The 14,774-nt window shown below is 38.6% G+C and overlaps 3 protein-coding genes across 5 annotated transcripts in view; all 3 read right to left on the bottom strand.

Moving 5' to 3' along the window:
• Positions 1-1,493, bottom strand: part of ncapd2 (non-SMC condensin I complex, subunit D2) — an 18,903-nt gene extending 17,410 nt beyond the window's left edge. Inside the window, 4 exon segments of the mRNA XM_035672723.1 lie at positions 82-156; positions 270-345; positions 443-561; positions 1,032-1,493. Of these exon segments, the coding sequence (XP_035528616.1) occupies positions 82-156; positions 270-345; positions 443-560 (269 nt within the window). The 5' untranslated portion in view covers position 561; positions 1,032-1,493.
• Positions 1,494-1,643: 150 nt separating this feature from the next.
• On the bottom strand, positions 1,644-6,669 carry ing4 (inhibitor of growth family, member 4). Of its 2 annotated transcripts, none has more exons than XM_035672693.1 (8): positions 6,570-6,669; positions 6,029-6,100; positions 4,052-4,218; positions 3,799-3,898; positions 3,563-3,674; positions 3,311-3,455; positions 2,150-2,211; positions 1,644-2,029 (listed from the first exon to the last, which is right to left on the bottom strand). In XM_035672693.1, exons 1-8 carry the CDS (start codon positions 6,604-6,606, stop codon positions 1,990-1,992), a joined length of 735 nt encoding a protein of 244 aa, XP_035528586.1. In that variant the 5' UTR covers positions 6,607-6,669; the 3' UTR covers positions 1,644-1,989. The 2 variants fall into 2 exon arrangements, with proteins under 2 accessions (XP_035528586.1, XP_035528585.1); XM_035672692.1 differs by having other exon boundaries at positions 3,784-3,898; positions 6,570-6,668.
• Positions 6,670-7,182: 513 nt separating this feature from the next.
• Positions 7,183-13,826, bottom strand: nop2 (NOP2 nucleolar protein homolog (yeast)). Of its 2 annotated transcripts, XM_035672590.1 has the most exons (16): positions 13,766-13,826; positions 12,750-12,892; positions 12,571-12,613; positions 12,426-12,490; positions 11,821-12,140; positions 11,317-11,548; positions 11,015-11,214; positions 10,719-10,808; positions 9,910-9,997; positions 9,675-9,815; positions 8,889-9,028; positions 8,716-8,805; positions 8,506-8,628; positions 8,272-8,369; positions 8,035-8,171; positions 7,503-7,939 (listed from the first exon to the last, which is right to left on the bottom strand). In XM_035672590.1, the coding sequence occupies exons 2-16, from the start codon at positions 12,853-12,855 to the stop codon at positions 7,503-7,505; spliced, it is 2,310 nt and encodes a 769-aa protein (XP_035528483.1). In that variant the 5' UTR covers positions 12,856-12,892; positions 13,766-13,826. The 2 variants fall into 2 exon arrangements, with proteins under 2 accessions (XP_035528484.1, XP_035528483.1); XM_035672591.1 differs by lacking the exon at positions 13,766-13,826 and having other exon boundaries at positions 7,183-7,939; positions 12,750-12,855.
• Positions 13,827-14,774: the final 948 nt, after the last annotated feature.

Genomic DNA, 14,774 nt, shown 5'->3' with positions numbered 1-14,774 from the left:
GGGGGGGGGGGAAATCAAGACAATGTGAGATCATCCCAGCATAATCAAATTATATTTTTGTTTATTTAAACATATAATAACGTAAAAAAGGTCTAACCTTGTACTAGTAACTCCAGTGTGTCCTCTTTCACAGCTAGCTCCGCTGAGTTGCAGTGCCTTAAAAGTAACCACAGTAAAGCTGCAACGATTACTTGATTAGTTGTTAACACAATCCTTTTTGTAAACCCTTTAAATACTAGTAACTAGATCAGGCTATGATCAATACATACTGTAGCACGCTGTAGCCTGTGTCAAAGTGCTCCAATATACACAAAGGCCCCTGGCTCCTCAACGCTGCCTTGAATTCTGTGTGAAAGTGAGACAAAAAAAAAACTTTAGTTAATTCACAAACACAGCAGCGCAAAGAACATCTGACCAAGAAACATACAAGCTCTCTACTCACTGCTGAGATAGGACGGGAGATGTTTTGGGGGAACCACATCCTGAACGACGTACTGGTTGATCCCCCCAGTCTTCACCAGGTCACCCACACACACAGGCACAAGAAAGTCCCACGACATCCTTAGGTTCAAAACAAAAAGCTAGTTTACTTGAACCGGTAACCAAACTAGCTACTTAATTGGCATTGTAAAGTATGTAAGGCTAAACCTACATACAATATATCGTTCGTTATGATCCTTAACGTTACATCATAACAAGTATCGCTACAGCAATTATTTTGCTACGTTCTTAACGCTAACTAAAAGCTAAAATATCAAGCTGAATTAAAGATTTAAAAACACCAGCCTGCCAGCTAACAGCAGTCGACACAACTGTGAGTTTCTTAATAAAATAAAGTCTATTAAACCAAACAGAACAGCTTTGTTGTTGCGAATGAAGCTGCAGCTGGTGCAGTTAAACAGGCTAACCAGCTAACCGGGCTAGCTCAACTACGCAACGTTGTTATTTAACAACAGAAACAACTCCAGCTCCACTTATCCAACAACAGTTTCACTAACTTATATAACTAATAATGTTAAAACGGCGCTCACCTGTACCGCCTGCAGTCCCGTTGACCTCACTTCACAAACGGCTCCGTCGACCGTTTGTCGGCCGTTTGAATCCACACTTTCAAATCCGTTCGTACCCTCGCGCCAAAACTCTGACGTCACACGCGTGCCTTCGTTCCACACGACACCGCCACCTACCGGAGGACGGCGGCCACTACAGCTGCACACCTGAGTCTAATTACACCGCAGATGAAACAAACACCACAGCCGAGTTGTTGTTTTTTTTTGAGGTAGTAGCTGTATTCAAATGATTGACAACACAAGCACCCCCTCTCCCCTGTACCGATGTTTCAGCTACAGAAATGACAATGACTTTTCACAAAATGTCTTATTTCCTATACAGCACTCAATCAAATGTTGAAATGAAATAGTTTTAACTGACTACCACAGGTGACTCACACTGCCAGGATGCAGCATTTGTCCTCATATTCTTTTGCCCTCTTGGTATACTTAAAACATAAAACTAGTGTTTCCAGGCTAAGCACAAGAAACTAACTATACAACAAAGCAAAAAATGGCCACACTTTTCAGAGAAAATACATAAATGTCATAATTGTACATGTGAATAGAGTATAAAGTATTGTGACAACTTGGAACTGTTAAACCATTAGGGGCAGTCGTAGTGTTTATTATTCACTCGTAAAAGAAAATGTAAAAAAAGGAGTCACAATAAGAGCACCAAAGGTAACAACCAAAAAAACAAAAACAAAATTATTGTTAACCGTTTTTAAAAAATCAATACTTAAATACTTTTGTAACCACTTGGCTCCTTCACACACACTGCATCAGACCAAGGCAAATTACGTAAACAAAAACAAAAAGCACCAAATGTTAAGGAAGATGAGAAACAAACATTCTAGTAACTAATGTAGAAATATTCTTCTCATTTTCCATCCGATCAGTCTTCGTGTTTCGTTCCAGGACAACCAGGTGTGTGTTTTTATTTTCTCTTCCTGTCTTGAGAGCATCGTGGACAATACCTGCATGGCACAGACAAAAAACACACACTTCACTGACATGAACGAGTAACAGTTCACACTTTTATTGCACATATTGAAAATAGGATGGTACATTACAGCCTCAGTCTCATTGTTTCTTACCATTTGCCTCTTGGTTTGGTTGTCAGGCCCACACATGCAAAATGGAACCACTCAATGGAGCACTAGAGTAGAGACAAAAACATTATAATGTACTGTTTAAGTATTCCTGCAAATGGAGCAGTTAGTCCAAAACAGGCAAAACAAAAGATCAAAAACAAAATCAATCTTTTCAAGAGAATACAGTGTGATTATTTGTTTTATCTGCTAATTAATCACTCGCTCTGTCATCTCTGACCTTTACCCGCAGAGGAAGAGACACGAGACTGCAGGACTCCTAAACATCTTAATTTGGGGTTAACATCTAGGAAATATCTATAACGGAGGGTCTCTATGTACAATAACTGATTTGTGATATTTAACATTATCAGAACTTCTATTTTTTAGCATTATTCTTCTCTAATCTTCCATTCATTTCAGGCCTGTGCCATTAAAGTACACTGTTGTTGACCTTTGTGTTACTTGACTGGTATTTAATGTTAATTTAAATAAATAGACAAAAATGCCTAAGCTGTTTTGGAAAGGCCAAGGTAAAATGAGATTAATAAATTAATAAATACATTTTCTGTTTCATTTTGTGTTCTTTGATGGGATGTTCTTTATTTTATTATATGTGAAATGTGAAATGTCAATGTCCTCTTCCTGTAACATTATTTCTCTGATGGATCTTCGTCTTGGGAATGTTTACAAAATTCCATCCCATAAAATAAGATTAAGGCAAGTTCAGGCAATTCAACTAACCAGCAGCAGGAAAAGTACACTGGTAACCATAAACGCACTCTAGTTTGTACAATGGCCAATGTGTTATTATATCAATCCCTGCAATAATCACAACTGTCTCTGCAACAAAATTGTCTTGTATTTTATTATATACTTTCTTTCTATGTATTTTTGTCTAGTACCTTCTGTACTTGTATGTGCAATGTTGTTATGTCACTTCTGTCCTTTTTTTTTTATTCTCTTTTATTCTGTTTCACCCTAATCCTTTTCAGTTAAAAACATTTCCAACATCCATCAGTAACAGCCCTCTCCTCTAGCAGAGGCCTTTATTTAAAGTAAAGAGCAATGTCAGTGTCCTTTTTGTAATGTTCATCCCACCTACTTTTAAATTCTCAAATCCCTCACAATATTAAGCCTGAAAGGGGGCCATAAAACAAAACTCACATCAGTGTTGTCACAGCCGATCATCTCGCCGTAAGAGACCTGATGGCACAGACAGTAGGTGGGTTCGTTGGGGTCCACGGGCATGTCCAGTACATCAGAAGGGTGCACATTCCCGAAGTTGGTGGAAGGGCTGTTGAATTCCCCTCTGATGGTGGGAAAAAGTATTGCAAGTCAGAATGGGAGCATGATCATAAAACTAACCACAAATAAACATTTGGTCATGACAAGCTGGGAAGTAGATGCACAACGTACGGTTGAAGGAGTTTGACTTTCTTCTGCGCACTCTTGGGACTGCCATCTTCATCTGAACTCTTCACTTTAGACCTTGTTTTAGCCGTCTTCTTTTCCTTCTGTCTTGAGTCACCTGGGATTACACAATCACTTTAGTATTTAATTAAGTTTGGTTTCAGCTGCCCTGACAGTCCTCGGAGCAAAAAGTACAAATATATTAAGCAAATATAATGGACACACACTTTTCTTCCCCTTACTGGAGGTGGAATCATAGTCCGTGCTCTCGATCTGCTTTTCCTTCAGGTCAGCCTCAAACCGAGCCAGGTCTGTGTCGAGGCGTCTGATGTGTTTGTCGACCTGCAGAAAATATAACTTCAGCAGACCGATTGTGGTGCATATTTCATGTACATACAATACAGCGGATGTATCATTTAGATGTATCCCACGTTTTCCCGCTCATATTACCAATGAATGCACATAAAACATTGTATTTATTTCCAAGATACTAACCATCTCATAGGTCTGCATGGCCAGTTGCACCTTGTCATCTCCAAACTCCTTGCATTTACTGTAAGACTGCTGAATCTGCCTCAGTATGGACAGCTTTTGCTCAGATGAAAGAGTCCTGGCGTTGGCTGTGTACTCTTTAGCCAGAGAGTCTATCTGACCTTTAAGATCTAAAAGAGAGATCAAACTTATAAAACATTGTAACTTTTAAGTCAATGTCAACAAAGTGATAAAACACTGTGTATAATTAATACAAATATGTAAAAAATTATTTCAATGAATATACTCAAAGGAACAATATGTAATTGTTGTGGATACATTTGAAAGATGGCGACAGCTTAGTACTCAAAAGGATTTCAAGACTGATGTCGAGTTGGCTCATTTTCTCCTGAACAGGTAAGCACTGAGCTTCAGCTAAGTTTATTTAGCTAACACTGTCATGCTTACACTCTTTGTTGAGACTAAACCAGGGCTCGTGGGGATTAGCTCAGGATGGTGTGTAGGGATGTTTGTTTTTGCTGTGAAACAATCAGAAAGTAATGTTTATTTCTCTGATTCACCAGCTGCTCCCGGCCCTCTCTCTACTCCTCAGTCAGTCGTTGTCTATGTGTCTCGACCAAACAAACCAAAGGAAACTTCTGAGTATATTTTTTTTGCAGCAGGGGCTTCAGCCAGACAGACGTGTACACAAACTAAACAAACTAGACAAAATGATCAACTTTATGGCAGACTGTGGCTGCTCACTACAAATGAACAGGTGGAACGTGACCGCATGGGAGAAATCCGTGGCTCATAAGAAGCTCATTTGTTTATCAAAATATTATCAGGAACAAGCAGCGGCTGAAGTAAGTTCGTAAGTACCTGAACTTTAGGTTTGTTTATGAACAACCAGAACACATAGTTAATAAACTTTAGATTACTGCAATGACATTTAATGTGGTCTTTCTTTCATCAACTCAATGCTCACCTTTTGCTCATGCGTTCATTTTAAAGTAATAACTACATAATAATTACTACAAAAACAAATTATATGATGATATAAACATGAATCAGGTCTAATTGTAACAATCGTCGGTATAACATTAATAATGTTCATTTTAAATGTACAAACAGTGAAGTGTTTTGATGACCTGATGATCCACAAAGGGAGAAACTCTTGAACTGTTGGTTTAGTGTCCTCAACCTGGCAACCCAGGTGAGCTTCTAGTCTGGGGGAGGAGGGACTGGGGGGAGACAACCTGCTACAATGTTTTGAATTCAGGCTGCAGTACCCGCTTTAAACACTTCATCTTACATATTGCTCCTTTAAATATCAGGTATCTGTTTAACATGCATGGAATTGTATTTACGCCTATGAACAGCTCACCTAAGATACTTTAAACATCTCTCACAGCTTATTTTACTTCATTGTTACCACAAGAAGAAATGTTTACAAACTGTTAGGGAGTGTTGTGTACTAGTTTTCTACTGTAGATCAGTGGCTCCCAAACTTTTTGGCTTGTGACCCCTTAAAATACATGTCTTGTTGTGACTCCTCGTCACAGGTTAGGGCAATACTGTGGGCCAGGGTCCACAGATCGACTTTTATTATTCAAATAGCCCCTCAATATATTGCCTCTGAGTTGGTGGCTGAGCAGAAGAATGATCCTACAGTCTTGGATTGTTTATTTTGAGGGATTTTCCTGAAGTAGTATCCAGTATTTTACAAGAAAAGGGCAAACATTTGGGAGAAAACAGAGAGATATAATTCTGTATAACTCATTTTAATCTACTTTATCATGTTGTGAGCCCTCAGATTTCCCTTTAGGAGGTCCCAACCCCCCAGGCTGGGAACCACTGCATAGATCACATTGTTTAAATCTAAGACATGAACATGGTGTAGTGTACTTTAACAGGCCTGTTTCAGTAAATGAATGCAAACGACATGCTTTTACACCTCAATTCAGGGTCCAAAACCTACACAGATCTCATTGTTCTCACCCTCTGTGCGTTGATCTAGATCCCTCATCAAGTTGAAGTTTCTCTGCAACTCGAAGGGCAAGTTTTCTATGCCTGGCGAGGTGGAAAGGGGGAAGACAACAAACAGTTTTAATCCCACTCTTATGAGATAAACATGAAACAGGTAACACACGCAGGACAGCTAGCTTCAATCATACGCGCTTGGATGATGCTACGGCTGCCATTAACTCTAGCATTCACAAGTATTGCATATTAAATAGCACGGGGCACAAAGGCAGCTGATTTCCCGTGCAGAAACAATTTAAACTATGTTGTATTTTACGAGTAGTGCAGTAAATGAGCTGTACAATCTCAAACAGCATCCCTCCGTCGCTACGAACAGAGCCCAGCAATTAGACCGAGCCGAAGCCCGCCCGCCGACCGTTGGGAAGCGGTTGAAGCAGTTAGCTCCGCGGCGCTGGTTAGTCCTGAGCTACACGACACAACGAAACACAAAGTACAAAGCGAAATATGTGGGTTTAAATGTTTTCCAGCGTGTTTTAACGCATAATAAACAGCTTACTGTCCAAATAGTGCTCCAAGTACATCCCCGCCGCCATCTTAGAAAATGTAAACAACGCAGCTTCCGGTCCGAAATGGACCAATCTGATTGTTTCCCACCCTTGTGAGAGACTCTCCAGCATAAACTCACATCCTAACTAACTAATAAAGTATATTAAATATTAAAGACACACATTAAAGATATCTGCGAGGTGTTTATTACCAGTGGAAACTTAGATTCAAGATATATGCAATTACATTCTGACTGGTAAAAATTCAAATTTAAGACATTTCTTTTTTTTTAAATTTTAACTAAAAACAATGAACCACTGAACTGTATGGATAATTTCAATTAAAGATACCAAATTGGATGTGTAAGAATTAGTTACTACAAGTCAAATTTAAAATTATAGATGAAAATTGGGATTATGACCAATAAAAAGTAAACGGACATGTCCAAATACATTTCTAGATGTTTAAAATGTGATTAGAGGTGGTCTATTTAAAACTATCAGGAGATAAATGTGTTTTCCATAGCTGGCTTTTAGCTCTACTCATCAAATAACCAGAGGATCCAGGTGTATCTAAAAGACAAGTAAAACTTTCGACAGATGAATGATGAATCAAACAAGTGATGGAGAAAAATATCTTAAAAGATTTATTATGTTTCACAGATTTATGGAAGTAGTCCCACCCCCACTCTTAAATCAATAGACAAACATAATGAATATTCTGTAATACAAATAAAAAAAAAAGTGAGGACCCAACTTGAGTAAAGAGTCATTGTCCAGTTCACTTGTACACAAGCATTACAATTACATCTGAGTCAGTACTGCCGCTCTGTAATGACAACAGAGCACACCGATAGGGACACTCGTTAGCTGAAGGGAGGGGATCTGGGTCCGTAAGGAAACTCTTACACAATCTAGTACACTTGATCAAACTGTACACACCGTCACTCTACGTCAGGTTTTCCCAACATGTGCTTCAACTTTCTGAATTTGTTTTTTCCAATCCTGTTCTTTGCCTTCAAGGGTGTCTTTGTCGTTTTGCCCTGCTTTTTCTCAAATCTGCTCCCGTCCTTTTTGTCAGCCTTTGATGCTTTAGTTTCATCAGTCGTCTTCTCTGCGGGTTTCTTGGCCTTTGCTCCTTTCACAGTCTCTCCATCCATCTTGGCGACCTTTGCCTTTTTTGGTCCAGCGAGTGAGTCCTTTTTGCCTTTTGGTTTGACATTTGCCATTTTCTTGGCGGCTGTTCCATTGGCTTGGGTTTTCTTCTTCAGGTCACCTGCCTTTCCGGGCACCGTCTTCTTTGTCTTGTTGCTTTTGGCTGGTTTCTCTTCAGGAGAGTCTGTAACAACTGTTGCCTCGGGAGCATCTGCATTTTCTTCTTCTAAATGAATAACAAAACACAGGAGGATTAGTTAATGTTGAACAGAAAAACTATCCTGATGAAAGGTGGCATTCGCTCGCAGAAGAAAGTGTTACCTTTTCCAGCTTGTGCCGTTGGAATGACATTGGAGAATTTCTTAAGCTTGGCCACGAAAAACCCATCCATGTTGTGGGAATGAGGGTAAAAGCGGCGAGACAGTTTCAGAGAAGGATGGAATCTACGTTCTTTGAACCTAAAAGAGTGGAAAAATAAAGTTAGGGTTGAAGATCAGAGTATTTTCCTTTCAATAACTCAACCACTTAGTGGAAACACACACTGATCATCTTATTTACCTGGTGAAACCTTCCTTGCCAAAGTCAAGTCCTGTGGGAACTAATTTGACGTTCCTTTTCTTTAAAGCGTAGTCCACCACCCATTCATTCTCCTCCACCTGGTGGAATACATTTCAATCAATATCCAAGCCTTTCGGTTAAATATTTCAGACTCTTCTCACAAATAATGGGTAAAACCCAAGAATGAACACAACAAAACTCATTTTGAAATAAAGGTATAAACAGTAGACGTACCATTATTGAACATGTGCAGTAGACCAGGTATCCTCCTGTCGAGGACTCAGCATTGACAGAGTCGATAGCAGATAGAATCAGTTCCTTCTGCAGGTGAGCAGAGCGATGGATGTCTGAATCATCCTAGAAAACAGAGTTAGAGTGTTAAACACTATTTAAAACCAAACATATGCATCTATATGTATGTGTAAACAGTGAATGTTGTTTTACCTTACTGGTCTTCACAGCTGGATCTTTAGCGATGACTCCTGTGCCTGAGCACGGAGCATCAAGCAGCACTCTGTCAAACCCACCCATTACCTTCAGGGAAATTTCAACAAGTCAGTACTCCATATAAGACTCTAGAGTACATGTAAACCACAGAGATAATGTATGAATGTTACCTTTGGGAACTGCCTTCCATCGTAGTTGCAGATAACAGTGTTGGTGACCCCCAGACGGTGGATGTTGCCCACCACACTCTTCAATCTGTCAGCGTTGGCGTCATTAGCCACGATCACCCCGGTGTTTCTCATTAACTGAGCTGAAGGTGGAACGTTCACATATATCGTTAAATACATTTAATTTGAATGAGAAGTTTGTCTTTGCATTGTTCTACTTTAAAGCTCAATAAATCAATTAGCCGATCCACACAAAATTAATCTGCACCTGTTTTGAGGTTCCCTTATTTGTTTGTCATTTTTTAAGGTAAACAGTCAAACATTCACTGGTTTCAGCTTCTCAAATAAAATCATTTGATGCTCTTCTTTGTCATATGTGATCGTAAACTGAATATTTTTGGAGTTTTGGACTTTTGCTTGGATAAAACAAAAAAATTTAAAACCTCTTGCTGGGCTCTGGTAAGTTATAATGGCCATTTTTCACAGTTTTCCGACATTTCTAGACAAAACTGTTAATCCATTAAATTAGGGATGCACTGATACAGATACCAGTATTGAGTATGGGGTAACATTTCAGATTTTACACTCAGAAAGTGAGGAACTTTTTTTGTATTTGGTCTGAAAAAAGTGGTATTGGTGCATCCCTACATTAAATTTAAAGTGATCAGCAGATTAATAAATACAGAAAACAATAGTTAGTTGCAGTCCTAGTCTACAGTACACAGTTTGAAACATTTCATAAAATGACTAACTGTAATAAAGTGTAAGTACAACTGCAGCACATCTTACCAATATAGGTGGTCTTGCCTCCTGGAGCTGAGCTCATGTCCAACACTAACTCTCCCTCCTGAGGCGAGAGCGCCATGACTGGCAGAAAACTGGAGGCTCCTTGCAGCATGTACTGACCAGACAGATACTCTGGGGTGGCACCTGTTTTAAAACATGGAAAGAATTAAAGCTTGTGCAGCCACAGATATTCTCAAATAAACATCCTTAATAGCTAAATTAATGTAATGAAACTTACCAACGGGTACGGAGGAGTCATAGATGACCAAACCTACTTTAGACCATTTCCCCAGTGGGTCAAGGTTCACTCCTCTGTTGATTAAGGCCTAAATGAAGAAAAACACAGACCACGTTCAACATGAAACACAATACTAGTAAAGTAATTTGATGAGGAGGTCCTCTTTGTGTTCAGTTGTTAATGACATGATCAAAACTAAAGTCAAAGCATAAACATTTGTGTCTTTTAATCTGGATATTCTTTTATTGATTAATTCCTAGTTCTCATCACCCTTGTTGTATGACAGTTCTTCATATGTCTGACCCACATGTCCTGCAACTTTTTCATGAAAATGTGACTCAGAGTGTAGTTTTTGTTCTGCTGACTGCATTTACTCATATTTTAATGTTATTCCCTTGGCATATAGCACCGTTAAATCCTGTAAACAAACCAATTATATTAGTAGGGCTGCACAATTAGAACAAAAATCTAAATAATACCAAACTCACAATTTGGTCATATCCAAAAAGCAAATCGCAGAAGCAGCAATTTTGGATGAATGTAAAATGTGTGTAATATATAGTACAGTACTTTAGTGCTACAGAGATACCCTGACCTACAAAACTTGTTCTCCAGATTTAAGATGTTTGTTTAGTACAGACCCCACAAAAACGTCACATCATGATTTTAGTAGTTTTTGGGGAAAATTTTATACTTTTTCATACTTCTTCAGTTGTGCTTTTTACTAAAGTGACTTTCAATAAATACTATGAAGCATATTATTAGGATTTTTTGACATTCAATCCATCTCTCCCACTCCGAGCAGTTACCTGTGCAAGATCCCGTCTTCTTGTTTTCAGCGTGTTGGTCCGAATAGTGACAGGTCTCTGAATTTCATTGGCCTCAAGGAAATCAACCAACTGTAAACAAGAAAGGGAAAAAAACAGATCGATAACTTTGAAAAACAAAAAAATAATTTAACTCACCACACTATCTCAATCAGGTCTTGACAACAACCACATGTTCAAACAAGTACTATTGTGTACAATCAGTTCTTGTACAGCAGAAGTTCAGTAATGAGAATGTGCTTTCTTTGGTCCTACAGTGGGGAAGACTAATCACTCACCTCTGAAAGAGGGAAGAGGTCTAATAATTTCTCAATGAGGAAGTAGTTGTAGCTGTAATAAGTACAGAGATCTTTCTTCAGAAGAGAGATGTACTCTGCTCTCTCTTTGCCCTCCTCCCTTTTTGTTGAGAAATTACAAAGGACGTCAATGTTGTCCTTTATTCTTTGATGGATTGACTTCAGGTCTAGAGGCAGGACACCTAAGGATGCGGATAAGAAAAGGGTTTAGACTTCATGTAAAACAGTTAAATTTAAAAAAAATTTAAAAATCTTATTGGGCGAAAAAAACCTGAGTTGCTCACCTTCCTTCTCACTTTCCTCTGCCCCAGGCAGCTTAAATTGATCCATTTCATCTATGTTGGCTTGTACTGTGTCTTCCTCGTCCATGTCAGCATCTGATTTATTTTCCTCTTCCTTATCATCATCATCATCGTCGTCTTCCTCCTCATCATCATCATCATCATCATCACTCCCTAGACCCATGGCTTCCTTCAGCTTTTTCTCTTTCTTGGCTGCCCGCTCGATGGGAAGAAGCTAAACGTGGAACAACAAAACAAGGAAAGTCGTCACTAAATTATACAAACTATATATTTACCACATTAACATGTTAAAGATACACTGTTTGGTTTTGTTGCAACACCCAGTAGCATCCTTTTAACACATCAACAGCAAAGTGGGAGGAAATTTAGAGACTCTATAATGAAATTAGTGATATTATCTGTAAATGTGCAAATAAATTTAGAAATTTGAGTCACAATTTGAGTCAAATTTGCAGTCAGATAAAGTGGTTCAAGCATGTCACATACCTCCTCTCCATCACTTTCTTCTTCGGCTGCTTCCTCACCACTGCCATCATCAAGTGTACCATAGTCATCAACCATGTCATCGTCGTCGTCATCATCATCATCGTCGTCGTCGTCCTCCTTCTCCTCCGCTTCTTTTACTCCTAATTTGGCACGCTTCTTTCCTTGGTCTTTTCCTCCCTTCTGCTGCTGCTGCTGCTCTTCCTCCTCCTCATCTTCCTCTTCCTCCCAGTGCTCATCACTGTCATCCTCACTTTCAGGTTCATTAATTTTGCGCTTTCTCTTAGCTGGTTTCAACCACTTACTGTTCTCATCAGTGAATCCTTTAGATAAAAAGAAAAAGATAATAAATACAATGTGCATATTCTGTGATTACTATTTTACTAGGCCATAAACCTCACCTACAAACAACAGATTTAATTGACTCAAATAACATCCAGGGAACAACACACCCATGTTTTCTCATTTGTTGTACCTTTATCGTCTGTAACAGGTAATTACAATCCAAATACACACATGCTTAAGGTCTTTACAGGTGCTGGTTAGTAACTATCTGCACTGTATACAGAAATCATCACAACTACATCCACAGACACTGATGTGGTTACCTTTCTTGGGCTGTTCCTCAGCAGCAGCTTTGGGTTTTTTCAAATTCTGGACTCTTTTTGCAGCTCTGTAAAATGACAACATGAATGAGCAACTGGCAAACAGAGTAACTGTATTTAATGTTACGTAATCAGAAAACCCTTTTACCTTTTCCTGCCTCTACTTGACAGGCGCTTTGGTCCTGTTTCCTCTGCAAACAGAAAAGGAACACTTTGACCAACAAGCCACAATGATGCAGTAGACATTGTTCTTGAACTTTACTGTGTATATATACAGAGTGAATGTGTGTCTTTATAAATAGCAGATATTAGGGGCACAATAATCACCTTCAGTTATAAATTTGGCCAACTCGGTCTCTGCTCCTTGCTGCTTCTTGGTCTTTTTCCCCGGCCCTCTCTTCACTTTGTTGGTGGGATCCAACTTCCGACCCATGACTCCAAAGTACACAAATATGCCCTTTGGGAAAATCTGGGGAAAATAATGATTCATCTTTTTAAAGCCTGTGCAAAACAACAATGTCAGTGTATTTGAACAAAGGTCTGTGTCAGTGCTGTCTCTAGACAATGTTACATTTTAATGGAACTTATTTGCCAAACAACTGCAGAGCGTCAACAACAAAAAGCGACACATACCTTAAGTTTAAGTTATAGCATGTTGTACTGACCATCCCACAAATACTTGTTTAAGTAAATTAAGGCTTACCTGATGACCAACCACAAAAATATGATCAGGTGTTAAATCTAAATACACTGCAGTTAAAAATGTTTTGATCATTATTTTGGTAGAAGACTACAAAACTCTGCGATACCTAGCTGAAGCAGTAAATTCACATCATGACAGAGGAAGATATTTCTCAAGTAATCAAATACTGACAGACAGAGAAACTGCCAGAAGTCCTTAAACTTTTAATTGAGATCTGGTGGAAACAGGTCCGCAGACCTACTGTAACGTTGTGTCACAGACAAGTAGCCAGTTAATCACGTGTAAGACAAACATTTCCATAAGTATCTTATTTAAAAGGCCATATGCGACAGACAGTACTTGTACTTTACAGCCGCTAGTTTTATGGTATTTCATAAGGACTTAAAATTACATTGCTGTAACCATAGCTACCCTAAATGTTAAATCAGAAGGCATTCAAACGCCTTTTGCATTGCACGGTTTGGCAGTGACAGAATAATGACAGAATGAGCTTCAGTGACCCGTTTAACACACAGCGACAATTAACTCCACATGTGGTGTTTTCAAGAACAAGACCGAGAGCTGGAGTTATCGCCACTGTACTTTGGACCGAGTCTTTATAGGAACTGGCCTCAACAACTAAAATACACATACTCACCTCGATTAATCTGCTCCTTTTTCCAGCCCAACTTCTGGACTCTGCGCCGTTTAATCAAAGAACGGTCTCACACGTTGCAATTTCCCCGACACGCTTGCAGAAGAACATCCGGCCGCACATCAGGTGGAGCGTAGCGATGGTGACCACGCGGCGGTGACACACAGCACGACCGTTAGGAGGGACGTTTTTTTTCAATTTTACCAACAAACGTTTAAAAAAGCTACGACGGGGACTAAGAAAAACTATTATATTTTTTGGGGCGGGAAAATTACGAGAATGAAAAGTTACAATGCCTTACCAAAATAAAGTTGTCGTAATGTTACAGGGAATAAAGTTGTAATGTTACAGCGAAGTAAAGTTGTAATGTTGACGGAGAATAAAAAAAAAAAAAAAAAAAAAAAAAATTTTTTTTATAATATATAATATTATATATAGGAGAAACAAAAAAAAAGAAGAAAAAAAAAAAAAAGAGAAAGTGTTGTAATTTGTTACCCGAGAAGTAAATTAGTACTAATATGGAGAATAAAGTTGTAAGTTACGGAGAATTAAATAGCGTAGTGAAGTAATGATGGGGGAGAATAAAAATTGTAATGTTGACCGGGATGAATAAATTCCGTAAATAATTGCATGGGGGTATTTCAGATAAAGGTTGCTAATGGTTGACGGAGAATAAGATTCGTTTAATAATTATGGAGAATAAAGTTGTGTAATGTTGACGAGGAATAAAGTTCGTAAGTATTACGAGGAAATTGTAGTGTAATATTTTACGAGAATAAATTCGTAATAATATGAGGGATAAAAGTTCTAATGTTACCGGAGAATAAATTGTAATAATATTGAGATTAAAGTTGTAATGGTGACGGGAGAAGTAAAGTGCAAGTAATACGCAGAATGTAATGTTGAATATTGACGAGAATAAAATTTCGCTTGAATAAGTGATGAGAATAAAGTTGTAATGTTACGAGGAATGAAATTCGTGAATTAATATGAGAATAAAAAGTTTGTAATGCTT

The sequence above is a fragment of the Morone saxatilis genome, unplaced genomic scaffold (genome assembly GCF_004916995.1).
Source record: "Morone saxatilis isolate NCDOM2014 unplaced genomic scaffold, NCSU_SB_2.0 Contig24, whole genome shotgun sequence".
In the NCBI taxonomy this organism is placed as follows: Eukaryota; Metazoa; Chordata; class Actinopteri; family Moronidae; genus Morone; species Morone saxatilis.
The sequence above is the reverse complement of the archived record's forward strand: the minus strand, read 5'-3'. Positions and strand labels throughout refer to the sequence as shown.

What these genes read in the sequence shown, in the direction of transcription:
- ing4 (XM_035672692.1), bottom strand. Translation starts at nt 6,606, where the DNA reads ATGGCGGCGGGGATGTACTTGGAGCACTATTTGGACA. An exon ending in AAAGTCAAACTCCTTCAACC is followed by an intron (nt 3,456 to 3,562) that starts GTACGTTGTGCA and finishes TCCCACCATCAG; the next exon opens with AGGGGAATTCAACAGCCCTT. An exon ending in ACCAAACCAAGAGGCAAATG is followed by an intron (nt 2,030 to 2,149) that starts GTAAGAAACAAT and finishes TGTGCCATGCAG; the next exon opens with GTATTGTCCACGATGCTCTC.
- nop2 (XM_035672590.1), bottom strand. Translation starts at nt 12,855, where the DNA reads ATGGGTCGGAAGTTGGATCCCACCAACAAAGTGAAGAGAGGGCCGGGG. An exon ending in TGACTCCTCCGTACCCGTTG is followed by an intron (nt 9,816 to 9,909) that starts GTAAGTTTCATT and finishes GTTTTAAAACAG; the next exon opens with GTGCCACCCCAGAGTATCTG. An exon ending in CAGCTGTGAAGACCAGTAAG is followed by an intron (nt 8,629 to 8,715) that starts GTAAAACAACAT and finishes TCTGTTTTCTAG; the next exon opens with GATGATTCAGACATCCATCG.